The sequence below is a fragment of the Sander vitreus genome, chromosome 9 (assembly GCF_031162955.1).
Source record: "Sander vitreus isolate 19-12246 chromosome 9, sanVit1, whole genome shotgun sequence".
In the NCBI taxonomy this organism is placed as follows: Eukaryota; Metazoa; Chordata; class Actinopteri; order Perciformes; family Percidae; genus Sander; species Sander vitreus.
In genome coordinates, this window is record NC_135863.1 from 28397236 (window position 1) to 28418481 (window position 21246).

Genomic DNA, 21246 nt, shown 5'->3' on the forward strand with positions numbered 1-21246 from the left:
CAGTTGTTTTGGCAAGTGTCACTGGCTGAACTAATAAATTAACAGCAGTACTCAGACAACCTTTAGTTCAAGAAGACAGAGACAAACCAAAGGATCCAAAAGTCTTCCAGGATCAATGACAATCTCTTTTCTTGGGGAACTGTCGGTTTCATTTCATCTTATGAAACAGAGACACATCTTGACATTCAATTAAAAATGAAAGAACCATTGTTTGCTACGGGTGAAATATATTGGAGAAGCAATATACTTAGTGCCTGGTCTAAACACTGCACATAAGGTACAGTACGTGACTGATGGTATTGTGTTGTCAGTTATCAACGCTACTTCAAGATATTCAAATTATCTTACGGCACACACTAAATACATCTAAGTAAAGTTTATCTTAAGTTCTCAAATGATGGCATTGTTTAAATTGGACAAACAGACTATACAGGGCTGCCAACTCTCACACATTGACCGTGAGACTCATGCAATTGACACTTCATAAAGAACTGTACTTTTAGTGAAGCTGTGTGAAAGGTTTTCGATGTGTCAGGCTCAAACACGCCTGTTGATGCGCAGAAGAAACTGTGTAGAATAATTCATCAAAAGACATGTTTGATGTGCACATAAGCACAAGGGTCTGTGGTTATTTTACTGGTTGCACAAAATACAACCAGCGGACGTGCCATGCATGATTGGGGCTTAGAATTATTGACATTATTTCTCCACTTTGAGACTGCAGATTGGAAAATATGCCTGCTGCCTTCAGTATAGTACTACCAACTGTCATGATAAACAGAGCTTCATTTGGACAAGCTGGAACTAATGCCACAATCGCTAGTTGAAAAAATCAGTATCATTCAGTAGAATAAAGTTATTGTTGATGTCACTACAATTAACTCAATTACATATATTACCAAATTATCAAAAAAGTATCATAAACCACCAAACAGAGTTCAATGAGTTATCGGTTTCAACTTTTTAAGTGAACTTCAACATAGGCTATGATGTCTAGAGGTTGGCAAGTATGCTGATCAGGCATACTTATTTATCATTGACTTGTCTTTTCATCTATTTATATATTATTATTACATATTCAAGCATTTATAAATGCTTGAATTTGCCATGAATTTGGCTGCTGAAGTTTTTGATGAAAATTGCAGTGGGTTGAGGAGTGATGACTCCAACGCATGAATGTCACAGGAGGCCTACTCATAAAATGCATGACTTCACCGTTATCGAATCTCACTTCAAACTAAAGTCAAAAGTTGGCACAGCTGGGACTATCATATAAATATATTAATCAGAGCGTTTACAACCTGTTACGACACAACAGTCTCATTACAAAACTGCTTTCTATTAGCAAATAAAATAGTTTTCACTGTGTAGTGTCCATCCATTTATCCATTAATCCATCTATTTTCTGTCCCGTATCTGAGTATGGGTTACAGTGACTAAGTTTACATGCACATAATATTCTGGTTTTTGCCCCTATTCTGAAAAAGACAATATTCTGACTAAGTTGTTCACTGGCTAATGAAAGTGAATAGTCCACTAATAATGTTTATGGTGGAGGGCTTGTTCGACCATGTGAACGCAGCCTCCTTCTTTCAGTCCTTCAACCACCTTCCTGAAAAGGTCGACGTTGCGATGTTTGTGCATATCCAAAAGCCTGTTGACATTCAAGTCTTTCATAATGTTTAAAAGTTGCTGTGTTTCTTTTCTTTTGAGCATGCATCTCTACCGCAGCCGGATTCACTTGAACTGTTGGCTGGTTGGTTTGTGTACAACAACCGTAGCATTGAACAGAGCTGACTCTAAGCCGTAAATTGTCCAATATTTTGAATGCTCTGTATACTGTACATGTCCAAAGAATGCCTCTAAAACCTGTATAATACCAGCATATTCCTGAATCAAATTTCGGAATATTATCATATTCGGAATAATAGTGGAATATTAGTGTACATGTAAACGTACTCAGTGACAGCAGGCTAACAGATCACACCTATAGACTGAAAAGATAAAAGCACCACCGGATGCTCTTTATGTAAAGGTTGCGCAGTGCAACCTGCAAAAGCTGAGAAATAATCAACTTTATGCAAATGTCTTCTGACATGCAGGAGTAACAACGCAGAGACAACAGGTCACGCTTGTTTGGAGTTAAGGTAGCCCAGTTGTCCTTCTGTCCAGCCACATCGTATAGCTCCTCTTGGGGGATCCAGAGGTGTTTTTAGGCCAGATGAGAAACATTGTATGTGTGTTCTGGTTTTGCCCCTGGGTCTTCTCCCAGTTAATATATTCTCAAAAAACCTCCACCGGGAAGCATCCCCCTATAAACCAGCTTTCAATACGAAGGAGCAGCGGTTCTACTCTTAATTTCTAAACATCTAACCATGTCCCAAAAGCTGAGCCCAAACACTCATGAAACTAGCAAATGGCTGAAACTTTTTTATTTATTTGCATCTGCATGATGTTTTGAGTTTTAGTCATCGATCGAAAAATAGATCAAAGTGGAACGACTGAATGAAAACATTTTTTGCAAGCCAACAGAAACTTAAAGCAGCAGAGATAGCAGCATATACTGTATATTTTAAAGAACGCATTGATTCTCTTTGTCACTGAAGCCATTATGAGTAAAAAATTGGAGTACTTGGAAATTAACACGTGATGCCTTTTTTCTTATAGTCTTTCTTTTTATATACATGAAGAAGATTCTAGATCAAAGGCTGTCACTATCATCAAACTGTTGTGAGTAATTACCAGTCCGACGATACATTCACAGAGTTTTAGTGATGCTCACTGTCTGGCTGGATAAATGAAGCAGCCATTAGGTTGTTGAACAGTGGCTGGAGGAGCCGTTCACAGCAGGGTCCAACTACCCTGCACTGCTGGAAATCCATAAATCCAGCCATTTGAAGGCAGAAAGATTATTGAAATGCATATTCTCTTTGCCATTTTCCCAAGGGGGGTGATTAAAATTAATCTTTAAATGTATTATTACCTAACTATCCTCTATCCTTTCCTTTCCTTTGCACTGACGACACCAACAGACCGATAGAGACGAGAAAGGGAGGGAAAGAGAACTGAAAACAACATGAAATCTTTAGCAGAGCTACATATTCTAGATGGCTTTATGTCTATCTCTATCTAATGATCTCCCTTTATCTTTTCTTAAGACAATGTCGAAATATTAGGTCTGCTTGGTACTGCAGTACATTTGCAACTGCACTTTAAAATAAAAGTATGTTGTACACTCACTGTACTGAGAATATATGGTCCTGCATCCTATATACATTACTATAAGCAAATGATCCCATTATCCCATTGTGTGGTGTTAAAAATAATTTTGCATACAAAGAGGATCTGCACTCTGTTTCCAACAGCAGCAGGTAGCTGTTTTCTGGTAAACCCACTGGATACTGCCTGCTCAGCACATTTCGAGACTAGCAGGCATTTAGCAGCTATAGAGACAGATATTTTCCCCAGGAGTTGGTGGAGACAAAAACAGAGCTAAAAGGAGAGCAACTTACAACATGAAACATCAGCCCTTTAAAGGTCTAAGGGGGCTTTCACACCTGCCTCGTTTAGTTCGGTTTATTAGATTTTCTTTGCCCGGCTGGTACGGTTCATGTGGACAGGAGAGAACGCGGAAACCGCACTCGGGTGCTCCCCAAAAGCGAACCAAACAAGCATACCGAGACCTGCTTGATGAGGAGGTCTCATTCAATCCAACTCTGGAGCGGTTTGTTTGTGGTGAGAACGTGATCCGACCTCAAACCGCACCAACTATATATACTCCACCAGTCTGAGCAAATGTCTTCTGTCAGGTGTGCTGTGCAAATTCAGCGATGCAGCAGAGCAGCAAACTGTAGCAGCTTGCATTGTTTCTCTCACAGAAATAGACTGCAGTCAAGCTCGCCGTCCATCACTGGCATCTCTGTGGTCAAACAAGCCGCCGCTAAAGTTGGAGACAGACACCAGCAGAGCAGAGCGAAGTCTCGGTGACCAGAGCAGACGTAGTAACGTCGCTCGCCAAACAATGTCTGATTATTTAAATGAAATGAGCTGGTTTGACAAAGGAGACGTCCAGAACACAGGACCTTCTTCCTGTATTTACTTTCTTGCTCCCGCCCCAGACTCTGACCAATAAGAGGATTGAATGTTCTTGCGTGATTTGTAATGACGCATTTTGGTAAGCTTGGATTTATCCAGGTGTGAAACCAAACCGAGGGGAAGTCGCTCCTAGTTGACAAACAAATCAACTGATTCGGACCAGAGCAACTGCAGGTGAGAAAACGCCCTAAGTGTGCAGCACAGCGCAAAGCCCGACGCAAGTGTCTTTGCTAGTTTAAGACCAATGCAGTTGTCAATTTCCTGTCCAGAAATCCACGTCGTTTAAACAGCAAATGCACCTGCGAGTGCTGGTCTTACAGGGAGGTGTGTTCAGGTGCATTCTTGGCGTATTGCTATCTTGAGGCAACGGAAAGTGATCGCGCCATTGACCAACAAAAACCTGGTCTGAAGTCAATTACGCAGCATTTTATTGTTATTTTAACAGCAAATTAGTAAAATGCGCCTAGGCTCGTGCGTATGCTTGTTACAGCAGCACACAAACATGCAAAAGATAAAAAAATTAAAATATTACAATGTGAAAATGATGATATGATCTGCTGGCGCGCTTTCACTTCACGCATGAGCAGATCAGTTTCTTCTCCTCTTCTTCCTCTCCTCTTCTCCTTCCTGCTTAGCAAGTCCACCATCATAATAGCAGTGCGCCAAGGTACAAATGCGCCTGGCTTTTAAAGGGAATGGGAGATGACACTCTGATTGGTTTATTGCATGTTACTCCCAAAACACACCTATAATTAATTAAGACGCTAAGTACAACCCTTTTGAACCATGCGCCTGACGGACCCAAAAGTGGATTCATACATGCCCTAAACACACCTGCGGCAGGCGCTTCACGCTGTGCACTTATTAAAATAGGGCCCATATTCTCCTGCAACTCCCTTAGTGCTCTGCCATTGGCTGGGTATGTTTTTTTGGGATACAACAAAACGAGATGAGCCACAGACAGGTTGCCATATCTTATCAGATCAGGTGATGCTCACGCTTCACAGCCATCAGTGCTGGGAGGGATAAGAGGCCCCTTCAAGCATTCTTCAGCCATCCAAAAATACGCCTCACTGAGATCTAAAAAACCCACAAGCCTGCCAGCAGAAAAGCAAAAGAGATTGAGTGAGTGGAAAAACAGTGAGTGAGTGGAAAACAGTGGAAAAAACACCAAACTGGGAATGAGCAGCCAATTAAAGCTTTGCACCCTGCCTGTAAGCTCTGATAATTTGGCATGACTGTATTGAATTTGCCATCAAGGTCTTTTTTGTGACAAAAAAGCAGTCATCAGGACAGTAATCTGTACAGACTGTTGGCAAGCCAAACCTCTGTGAAACAGATGAGGGATTTTTCAGGCAGCTTCACTGGAGACAACACACAGCTCAGCACTCACAGCCAAGCTTAGTGGCTTTAAAAAATACTGCTCTTTGCTTTAGTGATGTCACACTGAAGCTGTGTGACGGACTCCAGAATCTCATCAGCAGAGCTGGAGGCTGCTGTCCATCACCCTGACAAGGACACATGGGCTGTAAACACAGCAGCCGGGGTACAACTGGTTCTGCTGGCACACAGATCTGAGCCTCCTTCTGAAATGATTCATCAGTACACCAGACTGAATCCATTCATCACAGAGAATAGGTGGTGTCAATACAAAAAGCATGCAGTCTAACTTGGAAACTCTTCTGCTGCTTTCCACATTGTTAGGGGGCAAGTATACTTCATCTGAATTGCTTTCCTATCAAGTTCTCTTACTTATGTTCTTACTTTCTTTAAAAAAAAAAGTTTTTACAATATTTCTGTCAGCTTAAAGGTAGTCTTGCATTGCCAGACCTTCCTCCACAGTGCTGGGATGGGAGAAAAACATGCTCTGGTTTATTGACATTTCTTTAAACCAATCACAATCGTCTTGGGCGGTGCTAAGCGCCGGACGGAGCAAAGGTGCCTCTGCAAAATAGCCTCGGGAAGGAACTTGTTTTAGTCGTGCAACAGAAAACTCAGATTGGACAGATAGTCTAGCTAGCTGTCTGGATTTACCCTGCAGAGATCTGAGGAGCAGCTAACCATAGTCCTCAACTTACAGCATGGCGGTTCTGCTAAAAACTTTAATTTCATTTTAACATTCAAAAAACTTTGTTTCACTTGGGTTAACACTGAAGGCCATTGTCAAATCCAAGAAACGAATGTCCCCGCATTGGAAAAAAAACCTATGCAAGACTTGCAGCACAAATAATTATTGTAGAAGTGAAGATGGAGGTTGCATCACCAGTGCAAAACCAAGGCTTATGGGTCAGTGATACTTGTATGGTATATAGTATGTTGTATTTTATATTTTTGTGGAAATAGGTTAAATTTGGACCAATGGGCTTTTTTGTTGCATAAAAGTCTCTGGCTCCGATTTGGTTATTTTTTCAATTAAAATTTACTACAACATTTCTCTCCTTCTTTAACGTTATAAAACTAGGTAATTAATTGGAAAGTACCATCTAAATTCATAGAAAGTACACAGTACAACTCGGACTGTTACAAAATAAACCATGGAGATGCATCCGAATCCATGATTTGGCTTCGGATTCGGCCGAATATTGGGCTTTTTGACGGGGCTCGGTTTCTGCCAAAACTTAGAATTTTTTTCCACCAAACCGAACCCTACGCTTGCACTACGCGCGCTACGCTGGTCGACGTAATGACGCCGTCGTTGATTACGGGAAGGTGTTAACGTAGGTGGACCATTCAGTGCGGTAGGCTGTGAGAAAGTGAAAATGAAACTCGTGAGCAGAAAAAGTGTTGTTTGGCGGTACTTTCAGTCAAAAGAAGGCCATTTAAGTCCAGCTACATGTTCAATTTGCAATGCCGATTTGTCTCATGGTGGCGAGGACCCTAAACAATACACAACATCGCCGCTGTTACAACATTTGTGTTTGAAACAAGAATACGAGTTGTGCAAGTTGTGAAAAGAGCGTGTGAATTCAACATTAAGTTGTTACATTTAACTATTTTAGAGGCTGTGGACGTTGTTTACTTCATTAATGTGTTTACTGTGTTAATGGACTGAGGATGGGAGTAGGATTCTGTATTCGGTTTCGGATTCGGCAGACTCTTAAGCAGTGGATTCAGTATTCGTCCGAACCCCAAAAATCTGGATTTGGTGCATCCCTAATAACTGAATTGGTACCTTTTATTGCTGGGTAACTGAGGGGGTATGTCTTAAGATGGGTTGCCTTCTTCTTAGGAAGTACACAATTTTATCTGAGTTATTACTATCCTAAACCGGTCAAAAACGACATGGTACTTTGTTGAATTGAAGAGCAATACTTGAGCTTCAACCTTGGACTTTAGCTGTAGTTTCTCTATAATTACCTCCTTATTACAAGTGGTATTTACCTAATAATAGTAATATAGTAATATTAATTAAAGTAAAATAATAGTAATATTATTAATATGTAATAATATTACATTATGTAAATGCCAGTACTTACTTAATTACTGTAAAAAGAAGGGTTACCGCTTCATTTGGCCATTACTTCACATATCCCATATACCAGTGGTTCTCAAGCTTTTTTCAATAATGTACCCCCTTTCGACATTTTTTTTAAGCCCTAACCTGCGCAAATAATGTTTGGTAGAAAAAAAGTCTATATAAAGATATCAATACAGCGATGTCAGCGATAGATTTACTAAACAACAGCCTTGTACCTGGAAATGAATGCTAATGACAAAAGGCAAAACAACTTGGAAAAAGACGACAGAAAGAAGGAAGTAAGGCAAGCATAGGTCGAAAATAGTAAAATCTTCGAAAAAAAAGACACAAACTTCAGAAATGCTATAAAAACTTGGGAAAAAAACACAGTAGAAAGAAGGAAGGCAATAATAGGGCGACAAAAGTGACAAAGAAATTCCAAAAAGCGACAAACTTTGAAAAATGAGACAAAATCTTCGAAGAAAAAAAGACAAAAAGTAATGAAGAAAGGCAAGAATAGGTCATAACAAGCGACAAAACAAAGCTTAAAAAAAAAGGTGACAAACAAACTTCAAAAACAGCGACAAAAACTTGGAAACTTAGAACTAACTTCAGCCTTGTAACTAAAAAACATTTTGCAAAAAATCTTACGTACCCCCTGCAGTCGTCCAAAGTACCCCCAGGGGGTACACGTACCCCCATTTGAGAGACACTGCCATATACAACCACTTGTTGTGACTGAAATTCCATACTTTGGACATGTGATGAAAAGTTAACCATCTCCATGAAAACTTCTAGTCCCATAGACTACTACGGAGAACTGTAATGTTAAGCGGAAAAACATCAGGTACCAGTGAAACATGAAATACAGTCCAGGAAGTCATCAGATGACGATGATGCCAAAACAACTTGCTGTGGTTTACACGTATATTAGACGTCAACCCGCTTTTCAAAGTGATCCAATAGAATAGAGTGATCAACAGTGTTGAGTGCAGAGCTCAAGTCGAGAAGAATTCAAATCAAACAATGACGAGAATCAGCCATAAGTAAAAGACTGTTCGTCACTTTGATGAGAGCCGTTTAGGTGCTATGTCGGGAAAAGAAACCTGATTGAAATTATTCATTGAAGAAATCAACTCAAGTAATCCACTTTCTCTAAAAAAAATTGAAAGGAGTTTAATTTCAGTAATTTGTTTGAGAAGAACAGAAATGTGAAGGACACCTGATTGGGGTTTCTTGTGTATGAAGTTAATTCTGACGGTTTGTTGTAATGATGTTGAGAAATAGAAATACCTGGCTTCTTTTGCTGCTTTTTGATAAGTCGGCATTAGTCTATTCCAAATGTAGCCAGGTCAGTAGGTGTGTGGGTTATGAGTTATGCCTCTGGAGTGTATGCTCTGTGTGTGTGTGTGTGTGTGTGTGTGTGTGTGTGTGTACTGTATGTGTGTGGTGCAGAAGACTTTATTTATGGAGTCCCTCCACGGACTGTGTGTTGACTCTCATCACCATCACTGACGCCAGGGGGATGGACTACACTTATCACAGATGAGGCTGAAAGAAAAGTCCCCTCAGCGGGTGTGAGAAGTATGTGAGTGTGTGTGTGTGTGTGTGTGTGTGTGTGTGTGTGTGTGTGTGTGTGTATATATATGTGTGGGTAGATGGCTTGTAGGATACCGGACCTCCATCGGGCCTCCTGCCTTGCACAGATAAGACAGGAATGCTGCTTATAAAGGAAATCAGGTGAGACGCTCCTTCAGGAGACCAAAACAAGCCGAGAGGGAAAGAACCTGAACGCCATCTCACTGAGTGCTCTGAAACACCCACCCTTTGACTTCTACTTCAATGGGCTCACACATTATCACTCCTGCTGCTGCTAACCTGCTAATCCATTACATTGTTGTTCCCCTTTAACCTGGTTTCTTCTTTGGTGCAAAGATTTCACAGTGATCTCAATTGCTTTCTTGGATAGTGTGTGTGTGTGTGTGTGTGTGTGTGTGTGTGTGTGTGTGTGTGTGTGTGTGTGTGTGTACATTATATATATGTTATGTTTTAGTGCACCTGACTTGTGGACCCTTTCTTAAAATCAACTCACTTTTGCCGTTTAGACATTGTACAAATCTGATTTTGGACTTCAAAACTTCTATTTGTCACTGCTTTACATAATTGTACTTTATTTTGCATTCTGGTTGTCCTTATCTGTTTATCACATTGTTTTCTTTGGTCTTATGATGATGTTGCTTCCTTCTCTGTGTTGTTTTCTTTGTAAAATGAATAATGAAAAAATTATAATGAATAATTTTTTTGGGCATTGTAGGCCTTTATTTTTATAGGACGGCTGTATACATGAAAGGGGAGAGAGAAGGGAATTGACATGCAGCAAAGGACTGGAGGTTGGAGTCGAACCCGCGGTATCTGCATCAAGGAGTAAACCTCCTCTCTAAATGGGCACATGCTCCACCAGGTGAGCTACCCAGGCGCCCGCCGATAGTCTCCTATAGCGTCATATTTAGTCATGCATGGCCGGGACTCTTAGTGTCACTCTTTGACGCTCTGGGTCGGGACGTACGTTTCACTTACATGCGGCACAAGAACGGGACAGTTAGGTTTAGGAAGAGATGGTGGGTGGGGTTACAAAATGTACGTTTCAGTGACGCGCAGGACAAGAACGGGACATGAACCCATCTACAACCCCAACCAACCTCCTTACGCAGCTTTTGGTCTTTCATACCACTCTCTACGGTTGTCTCTCTTAATACTACGTCATCTTACAGTGCCGCGGTCGAGCTGCTGCTCTGCCCGGTGCGTTCCATACAGATGCTAAAGGGTTATTTTTGCGTCGGTGTCTGACGCTGAGAGCCACTGACCAAGCGACAGTATTTGACCAGTTGGTGTAGGAGAAAGGGTTGATTAACCACCCGCTTAAGAGCGTGACAGTACCTGGGCTTCAGGAAAGGAAACGTCAATGATGACCGGCTGTCCGTGAGGCTCCCCGTTTTCCAGCCGGGAGTAGACCAGCTGGTAGCCTCGAATCTGGCCATGCTGCTTCACAGACAGAGGGGGCTTCCAGCTCACCCGGAGGGCAGTGGAGTTGAGGGCATCTGCCTCCACCTTCCTGGGTGGAGCTCCAGGCACTGCAACACAACACAGCACACAACCTCAAATTTAGGGTCTTGAGTGACAGTTTCTTTTTTTTATATCTGCATTTACCTTTTGGTTAGTCTAGCATTGCCAGACCTTCCTCCACAGCGCTGCATAGGAAGGTCTGGCTAGTACACATAGCATTCTGGGATGGGAGAAAAACGTGCTCTGGTTTATTTGCATTCCTTCAAAACAATCACAATCGTCTTGGGTGACCCTAAGCGCCGGACGGAGCCCTGGTGCCGCGGGAAAATAGCCTCAGGAAGGAACTTGTTTTGGTAGAACATGTGTCGTTCAAATTTAGTCGTGCAACAGAAAACTCAGATTGGACAGATAGTCTAGCTAGCTGTCTGGATTTACTGATGGTATAGTCTCGCATTGCCCAGACCTTCCTCCCCGGTGCTGTGGAGGAGGGTCTGGCTAGTCTACACAGCATTTCGGGATGGGAGAAAAACATGCTCTAGTTTATTGGCATTTCTTTAAACCAATCACAATCCGTCTTGGGCGGTGCTAAGTGCTGGACGGAGCAACGGTGCCTCTGCAAAATAGCCTCGGGAAGGAACTTGTTTTGGTGGAACATGTGTATGTTCGAAAGTTGTTTTAGTCGTGCACTGACTGGAGAAATCCAGAGTTTAGAACGCCAACACAAAAGGTGAGGGAAATCCGATGGAACTACTGCCACATTAAACTGTCCAATCCCAGCTCAGTAGGTACTCTAAAACAAAGTTTTCACAGCCCTGATTTTGACATGTCTTTATTCAGTATCTGTCGATATGTAGATTTGACAGGTTTGACGGATGAATAGCTCTGCATTATAGGGACGTAGCTAACATAACAGCATTCCTTCAACAGTTTCCTCTGATATAATAATTGCATTTCCTATAATAACCATGAAGAAAGAGGACATTTCAGTGGCAGGATGTTTTGGATAGGACTTTTGATTTTTCATCTCCAGGATGAACAAAACAGAAGTGTGTGGTGCAAATGTCACAATGTCAGCTATCGATATCATTTACTGAAATTACTTCTTGCTATTTATTTCTTCATGCCTTCTTGTGGCTAAATCACACCCTGCATAGACGCACACGGGTCATTAAGACTGCTTATACACTACTCTGTCTAATTTTAAAAACGCAGTCCACACTAGTGTTTCCAGGGTTTTCTAGTATTGACCTCTGTCCACAAAGAAAGACACGAGGCAACATCATGCAACATCATGCTTTTCCGTGTTTTCTGTCATATCTACAATGTTATAATGTCAGATTTACATGTTAAACGTGGCCAAAACTCTCGGCTTAGCCCGCCTTCTATGATTGGTCATCTGCTCCGGGCAGGAACTACTGGAGTTTTTTTTTAAGCTACTGCGGTGTTAAAATTATCGCATGAAGTAAAAGATGTCATCTTGGCTGCCAATGTTGTTAAATTCTCCCCAATTCTGGGTCACATTACTCCTGAAACATTTCCGGTTATGTAGTATTTGGTTTAAAAGCCTTTATCTGCAATTTTATTTCTGAAAGTAGAAAGTGCTGCTATATTCTATTAGTGTTCACTGCTAACTATAGTAGCTGTGAGCTAACTGCAGGGAAACCTGTAATCTTACACAATGAAAAACCAAGCTGGTGTTTTAAGATTTATACACTCCAGAAACTGCTTTGGAAAAGAGTAGATGGTTGGGCGAGAGAAAAGATGTGTTTGCAAAATGGAACGGCTTAATGCGGCTGTATTTTAAGGGTAATATAAATAGTTCCACCCCAGTAGGATTACACATCACATCAAAACAGTTTGAACACCCAACATGTCAGGTCAGCAGAAGATGTGCTGGATAGAAGCAAAGTTGTGTTAATCCTGTTCTCTCATATGCAATCCAGTGGTTTCTCTATCCCCATTTGGTAAGTAACATCAAGGTTTGAAACTTCTCCTGACCTGAGGAGATAGTTAGGCCCGGCAAAGTAACAAAGTAACGTGAAGGTTGCTGGCTATCTTTGCAGGTTATCCACATCAAAGCTTGTCACATGGAGCCCCAAGAGGATGCTGGGAGAAGGTTTTATTCTACTTTATAGATAAATGAGGTCACAACGATTTCTCTAGAATGCTTGGTCAGCTTCAGAGGGAGGTGGAAATGAATACAGATTTGACTTCAATAAAAAAGAAGTGGAAATATTAATGGAATTTAAGATGGACAAGGAGAGGAGAGGAAGCGTTGAGAGATTAAGGCATGGAGAGAAAAGTGTTAAAGCAGCTATAAAGCAGCAAGTATGACCCAGCACAGCAGGCAAAGTAAAGCTCTGTAACTTGGTGTCAGCATTATGCGCTTTAGACCCATTGGAATCGTTTAACCTCATATTGTCTCAGCAAGCTTCCAGAATCAAGCTCCAGGCTTTGGCGGTAAAAAAGCGTCAATAAACTTCTGTTCTACGAATACAAAGCCATAGCCTGTGTAATGCGGAAGAAGAACAAAAGAGATCATGTAAAAGACAACCGCAGACTAAACACATCTTTGAAGTCAGTATAGTAAGCAGGAAATATCAGCAACTTCTGGATGTTCAGTGCTACGGTAGCCTCATCGCCGTTTACACTTAGCCCAGGATTGTCGGACTGGGGGTAGAAATGGGACTGAGTACCCAGGGCCCTCATGTGAGGAGGGCCCAAAAAGATGCAAGAATGAATAGCTATGGATGCAGGGAGGGGCCCATAGAGAGTAGGGCCCAGAATTTTGTGCTCCGCCCCTGACTTAGCCACTTCGTTCATCTATGGCAACCGTATCACCAGAGTTTTATGTTGACACCACATTGTGCTATTTCATGTTGAGATTATTTTCCATTGGATATTGAATTTTCATGAATTTCATATCATTATAATAAAAATAAGTGTTTTGGCATACCTGACGGAGTGGCACTATATCCATGGTATTGAAAGGGGGATTTAATTATTGCACGTTTTGTTTTGTTGTGCGTGATCAGAACCTAGGTCCCTGCTGGTGTGGGCTGAAGCCTGTCAGTGGTCAAAGATAGGGTCCAGTCCATCAAACAACCCTCTGAATGGACTTGTCTGGAAGGAGAATTTGTGGGCGGAGCACAGCGAAAGCTCCTACAGTCTTTGTGGAGAATGGACAGATGCCAGTCAGTGATCATAGCTCAAAGTCAAATGGGGTGCATGCAGGGAGACGGAGAGAGATGAAAAAGATTGTGAGATTAGTGGTTGAGTGGTTAACTGCTCCTCAGATCTCTGCAGGGTAAATCCAGACAGCTAGCTAGACTATCTGTCCAATCTGAGTTTTCTGTTGCATGACTAAAACTACTTTTGAACGTACACGTTCCACCAAAACAAGTTCCTTCCTGAGGCTATTTTGCAGAGGCACCGTGGCTACGTCTAGCGCTCAGTGCTGCCCATGACGATTGTGATTGGTTTGAAGAAATGCCAATAAACCAGAGCACGTTTTTCTCCCATGCTTGAATGCTGTGTGGACTAGCCAGACCTTCCTCTGATGTGGAGGAAGAGGAAGGTCTGGCAATGCGAAACTAGGATTAGTGTAAGACTATCAGGGTAAGCCAATTGGAGGCAGAATAAAAAGGGCCACGATACACGTCCTTCGATGTCAACACTTCTAGCAGATCCGAGCATCTACCAGGCCACGGCTATCGCCGGCGCAGAGGCATAAAATCACATGTTAGGACCCACGAAAGGGTGGGATCATTGTTGAGTTTTTAGTATTTCTTTAAAGAGACCCTATTATGCTAATTTTCAGCGTCCTATTTGTACTCTTGGGGTCTCCTATAATAGGTTTACATGCTTTGATGTTCAAAAACACATTATGTTTCTCATACTGTCCATTGCTGCAGCTCCTCTGTCTGAAACACTCTGAGCACTTGGCCCACCTTCCCGAAAAGCCCAATCTGCTCTGATTGGTCAGCTGGCCCACTCTATTGTGATTGGTCAACTAAATTCACAACAAGCCACTTTTGGAAAAATTGGGCTAGGTTTTTCAATCAATTACATAATTAATTGAGGAATTTCAAACAGGAATGTGGGCACGCTGTTTTCAGGCAGTTGAGAAATAGTGCTGTCTGTGAGAGAGTGTTTTTTTGTACTTTATACTCTTATTACAAACACATAAAACTATATAACACAATAAAAGATGGAAAAAATCCAAAAAAGCATAATAGGGGCTCTTTAAATAATTGGGTCACAATCAAGCATTAGGTTTGGGAGGGTTAAATGAAACAAAATTTGGTCAAAATAAAGTCTTCACTGTAAAACACGTATTGTCATAAATTGGTTACTGAACCCTTGTCATTGGAATCATCAAATCTACCCAGTACTGACCTCCACAGTGCGTTGATGTGGGGAAGGAAACACAATTTAGGTTTGTCCCTATAATCCTAGAATTCTGGGAATCTGATTTTGATCTAACAAATCAATTAACAGAGAGCAGATAAGTAATAGAAATACATACATACATACATGCATGCATCATCATCTCTCTCTCGCTCTCTCTCTCTCTCTCTCTCTCCATTTGCCCCATAATTACCATTGAGACACAGACAATTTAAACACAATAAAAGCAAGAGGCAATCAAATTAATCCAGACATTGGTCTTAAAGGGGTGATAGAATGCAAAACCGATTTCACCTTGTCATAGTTGAATAACGACAGTTTGGTGGGTAAATAGGACATACATAGAACCTCAAAATCCCATTGACATCCCTTTCCTCTGCAAATCTCACAATTTGAAACTGCCTCTGAAATCTCAACGAAGCTAATAGTTGACGTCAACTTGGTGGCTCCTCCTTATTTGGCTCAAGTCTCTATCTTTGTCCCGCCCCAACATTTACATCAACATTAAATCAGGTAGTCTTCTGAATAGGTTGCGCAGATCTCAGAAATTGTATACATTGTTCATCTGATATTTTATCACTAAATTCACTTCTGAGACTTTTTGTAGAGGTCAAATATGGGCCGTTTTACGAAAATTGATGGCTAATTGCAAATTTTGTCCGACTGTGTGTCGGAATTCAGCAGTCGGTGCTGCCTGGGTTGCTGCCTCGCCGCCTGGCCTGTCCTACTTCACAAACCATGGCCCGCTGTGAGCTAGATGGAGCTCCGTCACGGCCAGCAGCTGGCAACCCAGTTTCTGGGTTACTGGACTACCAAAAGCCACTGCCCTGACCGAGCTCCAGAGCCTGCAGCTCCCCTCTTCCTGCTAAATGGCTGGTGTGTGTGAGTTAGAGCGCGGTCAGCGAGCTTGTTACGCCCGCAATCTCTTACCACAGGTTCCATTTAATCTTATAATGGATATGTGTGTTGAGTTATTTAAACAAACGATCGGGGAAATAAGCGTCTCTTGTCCGCGAGCGAGCTCTATCACTGAGAGCTAGCTTGCCTCCTCCTAACCAGACCTCTGAAATTCACAAAAATGCATTAAATTGAAATCGGACAAAAGTCATAGCTAAGTTTTGTAAGACCTTAGGGTAGCTGTGATATACATGCCGTGACGAAATTCAAAGTGTAAATATACTATAGTTATGCCGAAAGTGTAGCGGCGATCTTTTCCCATAGGGATGAATGGGACACATAGCCTAGCTAGCAGCTCCTCCTAACGAGACCCCTCAAATTCACAAAAATGCCTTAAATTGAAATCGGACAAAAGTTTAAGCTTTGTAAAACCTTAGGGTAGCTGTGATATACATGCCATGACGAAATTCAAACTGTAAATATACGATAGTTATGCCGGCAGCTGGCAGCTCCGAGCCCCGGTAGTCCAGTAACCCAGAAACGGTGTCTTTGTCCTGGGTATAGAGCCCAGCAGGCTGCCGCTTTCTCGTCAGACTGTGTGGAGCTCCTGAAGTCTGACACAGCTTACCAAATTTGCAATCAAGTTTCGTAAAACGGCCCATATTTGAGCTTTATATAGTTGATTTCTCGCATAAAAAAGTCTCAGAAGTGAATTTAATAACAAAATAGCAGAAAAACAATGTATAATGTTGCAGTGTCTGAAATAGGAGACCTGCTGTCTCGTCTCCAATGTATGTGTATGTGGTTCACTCAACCAATCAGCGCGCAGCTCATCTAAATATTCATGAGCATACCATACTTGGAAGAAAAGCTCTCGTTCCAAATAGGGCCAAAACACAGGGATGCATAAGGGCCCATAAAATAGAAACTGGGCCATTTTCAGCCCAATCAATGTTACATACCCTATTAGGAGATCTTAAGGAACAGTGTGAAATACCCTATATAAGCATTATATCACCCCTTTAAGGTAGGAGTCAAAGGCAGAGCTGGAGTTCATTTGAAAGCAGTCAAAGAGGCCTGAGCTGGTCACAACAGTGAGCTTTAACAGAGTAGAGGTTCCACACATGCTGCTAGAAAGAATCTAAGCCTTCCTGACATTGTCCAGGATTTATCCTGTGATACTTTGATTTCCTCTAGTGGCTCCAGAAAAGAGCCTGACACTCTTTGCTCTCATTGGTCATGAAATAGCCATTGTGCCCTCACAAAAAAAGATGAATCCTCTTGTAAGGATTTGTTGTAATGGTGTCTGTCTTATAACTGTGGACATTGGGCTGTGCTGCGTTCTGCTTCCGAGTGTCTCCAGCAGTGACAGTAATAATGAATGTGTTCTACGGATGGCAGAACCTCAATATGGACTGAATCATAGCAGCCAGTCAGACCTATTTGACTGAAGACAGGGAAAGAGCATGTCATGTTCCCACTCAGGAAATTCTCCAGACACCGTAGCCTAGCAGGGCAGCAGCCCGACAGGCTGAAGCTATGTCATGATGCTAGGAAAAACAGTACAAACACAAAAGAATTGGCAGAGAGAGGCAGGCAGGAGATCAGTGGCAGCAAACGTCTCACAAAGCAGACTCACAAAGTGAAATGAGCACATGCAACCTCATGCTGTGACTTATTATCACGTCTATTCACTATGAACTAAAAATAGATTACAGTATACTGTAGCAAGAATACAAACTGGTCATACTATTTGATTCAAGAAAGGGTAAGGTCATTGTTAGATTTTGGCAAGTAAAACATTGTTTGAAGCTCCAATGTGTAGGATTCTTTCTGGTTATACAACCGCATTCTACACAACCCAGAAGTACATTTAATGCCTTTTTTTAGATTCTTTTTTTAGGCATTTCCGCCTTTAATGGATAGGATAGCTAGATATGAAAGGGGAAGAAAGGGGGAAGACATGCAGGAAATTGTCACAGGTTGTACCTTTTGTGTCAAGGCATACACCTCTATATACAGTATGTGCGCCTGCTCTACCGACTAGCTAACCTGGCCACGGCAACTTAACAATTTTTAAGGTATGGTTAAGGTTAGGCAACCAAACCGCTTGGCTAAGGTTAGTGAAAGATTTTGTTTGTGACACGAGAACTTTAGTCTCCCACGTAAAGGTTGGATGCACTACTTGATCCACCACCTTGACCTCCTTTCACTTCGCTACACTACTTCCTGCAATTAATTTGAATGTTGTAAATGACATGCTGAATAATAGTCTGGTATGAATTTGATTCCTAGGGATAATTGTCTGAGTATTGGCATCTTATTAACAAATAATCTAGTGGCACAAACAATTCCAGTGGAAATTGATGCAGTCTATGGGCACATTTTAACTGTATGGAAGCTTCCAAATCACCCAGGAACCTTTTCAGCAACTGAATATCTGTATCAGTATGTCAATCACTGGAACCTTAGTTTGTGCTCTAACTATCCTTCTTACTTTCAGAACTTTTTTGTAGACCCAGGCCAAGTTGCAGCACTGGATGTGTCTCATTGGTCAAACACAATCCTCAAAACTCATAGAACTTGTGTATAGCATTTATCCAGGCTCCAGCAACCACTGCTGGCTACTACTACCAATAGTCTTGGGATGGGAGTTTCTGTAATTTTGTTGGTGGCGGGGTACATTACTGTCGACCACACTGTATTTTTTTTTATCTCACCACAAGGAGTCAGCAATGTTAAAACATTTCAAATCCTACACTTCAGGGCCTAGGCAACTGAACCAGTGTTAACGCATGTTGAGGTTTAGGAAACTTATTATGTTTAGGAAAACCAGTCTAAATGTAATCATATAAACCAAAAAATAAAGATTTATTATTATATATAAAAGACAGGTAGACAAGAGAGAACATATTGCAGGATCTGCTTTACAATTGTTACTGTGTACTGTGTAATGTACTGTGTTTTGGACAAATTTACCAGAAAAGGGTCAAAGGTCTGGCGGCCTGAGCCACTTTTCAACCATGCCAATACTAATTAGGATTGGGCATCGAGAACTGATTCCAACTGGGAATCGTTTCAAAAATTACGATTCCAATGGAATCGTTTTTTTTTTTATTGGAATCCTTTGGAAAATTTGGTTTTGAATCCTATCATTGGTTCCAAATTTAACACTTGCAAGGTTTGCTCTCCGTAACGATCACCGTACTTCCAGGCACTTGTTGTGTTGCAGCCATGGAGCACAGTAAGCGGCGCGCTAAAGTGTGGCTTTATGTCACATTGAAAAAGCCCGGTAAAAAATCACCATTGAATCAAACAAAAATGTTCCTCTTAGAGAAAACTTCCTCTGTGACAAAAGCATGTGACCCGTTTCAACTCCACCCCTTAAAGAATCGTAATTGATAACAACCGGAATTGAAAGTAAGAATTGGAATTGGAATCAGAATTGTTAAAATCAAAACCATGTCCCACCCTAACTCTAATTAAAAAATAATTTCTTGCACTCCTGTTTTGCTTTTTAAAGTATCACACATTGAGCAAGAGCTTGTGAGACTAAACTGCAGCAGCAGTAGAAGAGGAGCAGAGTGAGTATTGGAGGGTTTGTATCCCAGGCTGCTCCCAATGACACCATCAACATACCGTCTTCCTTGGTTCTGATGCGGGCTGCGGAGCTCTCCGGGCCAGGCCCGACGTCAGTGTGAGCCCTCACCCACACCAAATACTCAGTCCACTTCTGCAGTTCGTCCAGCACATAGCTGGTGACATCAGCACCGATTCCTGACACCTGGTGACGCTTCACGTCCTCCCCTGTGAGTGCTTGGTAGGCCAGGGAGTAGCGCACTAGCTCCCCGTGGCGGCTGTCTGTGGGTGGCGCCACCCAACTCACCTTGATGCTGGTGGAGCTGAGGCTGAGCAAGCGTACCTCCTGGGGAGGGGCTGAGGGGGCTGATGGGAGGGGAGGAGGGAGGGTGATGGTCAAACAGGGTGGATAATGGTAGACAGAGCAACTTACCATCTGGACTGCAGAGAGATAATGTGCTTAAATGTTACAGATAGGTTTCCCAATGTAAACTGGTTAAACTCGTTATCATGAACAGGTTCGTACTATATTGTGCTAAAATATATGCACAACAATTTGTATGATATCCTACGAAATTAGGAAGACTGCCAGCTGGTAACGTGACGACCGGTCACATGACAGTTAAGGTTAGCCGACAAAGGGTAACTGTCATGCGGCAGTCTCGCATTGCCAGACCTTCCTCCACAGCGCTGCGAAGGAAGGTCTGGCTAATCCACACAGCACTCCTAGACGGGAGAAAAATGTGCATGGTGGTTTATTGGCATTTCTTTAAACCAATCGCAATCGTCTTGGGCGGCGCTAAGCACCGACTGAGCAACGGTGTCTCTGCAAAATAGCCTCGGGAAGGAACTTGTTTTGGTGGAACGTGTACGTTCAAAAGTTGTTTTAGTCGTGCAACAGAAAACTCAGATTGGACAGATAGTCTAGCTAGCTGTCTGGATTTACCCTGCAGAGATCTGAGGAGCAGTTAACCATAGTTACACACAAAGAAAGAAGAAGGTGACGGACATTCGGCGGAAAATAAGGGACATCCGGCTGAATTTCAGGCGGGACTTGAACAATCCCGGAAATTAAACGTCAATATAGAGTAGTCATGCGGTGACAACAGTTAAGTTTAGACACCAAAACGACTAGTTTGACTAGATTGTGGTCTGGCTCAAAACACCGGTCCCCTAAGTAGTAGTCCCGGTACAGAAACACCCGTTTTCTGGGTGAAAGTCTTGTGTTTTCCCATTAACTTTCTTCTGAGCCACAAACTCCGCCCAGTGTTTTAGGTCTTACATATAGCTGCAGTCATGTGGTGTATACAGTAACACATACTGTACGTAAAATATGAATTAAAGTGCATTACTTTTCGCAGCTATATGCACGAATGGTTCATGAAAACAGGCTGACTGGGTAGCCTATGTCCTAAACAATTTGTTCATATCTTACTAATTTGCTTTATCATTATGTTTTGGAGAAAACGTTATTGCAGCTCACGCTCATGTTCAATAGCAATTCCATTTTTGTGTGACATTCTTATACTGTACAGAAGTCATAGAGAGGAGAGCTGGGTGGATGGGTATGTGTGCAAAGCCCTGGGGTCTCATTTATAAACGTGGCGTACGCACAAAACGGGGCTGAAAATGTGCGTACGCCACTTCCCACGCAAAGGTTGTGATTTATAAAAAACAAACTTGATGGGAGAATGTGCTGTCCTCCACGCAAACTCTGACCCATGCGTACGCACATTTTGCAGACA

General features: G+C 42.0%; 1 protein-coding gene across 13 annotated transcripts in view; it reads right to left on the bottom strand.

The window, feature by feature from the left end:
* Positions 1-21246, bottom strand: part of ptprfa (protein tyrosine phosphatase receptor type Fa) — a 300893-nt gene that overhangs the window by 116004 nt on the left and 163643 nt on the right. For 9 of the 13 annotated variants that reach the window (XM_078259535.1, XM_078259531.1, XM_078259538.1 and 6 more), the window contains exons 11-12: positions 19562-19867; positions 10490-10683 (exon numbers count right to left, since the gene is read on the bottom strand). In XM_078259535.1, the coding sequence (XP_078115661.1) occupies positions 10490-10683; positions 19562-19867 (500 nt within the window). The remainder of the gene's footprint in view (positions 1-10489; positions 10684-19561; positions 19868-21246) is intronic. The other 4 variants (XM_078259537.1, XM_078259540.1, XM_078259541.1 and 1 more) reach the window with 1 other exon arrangement.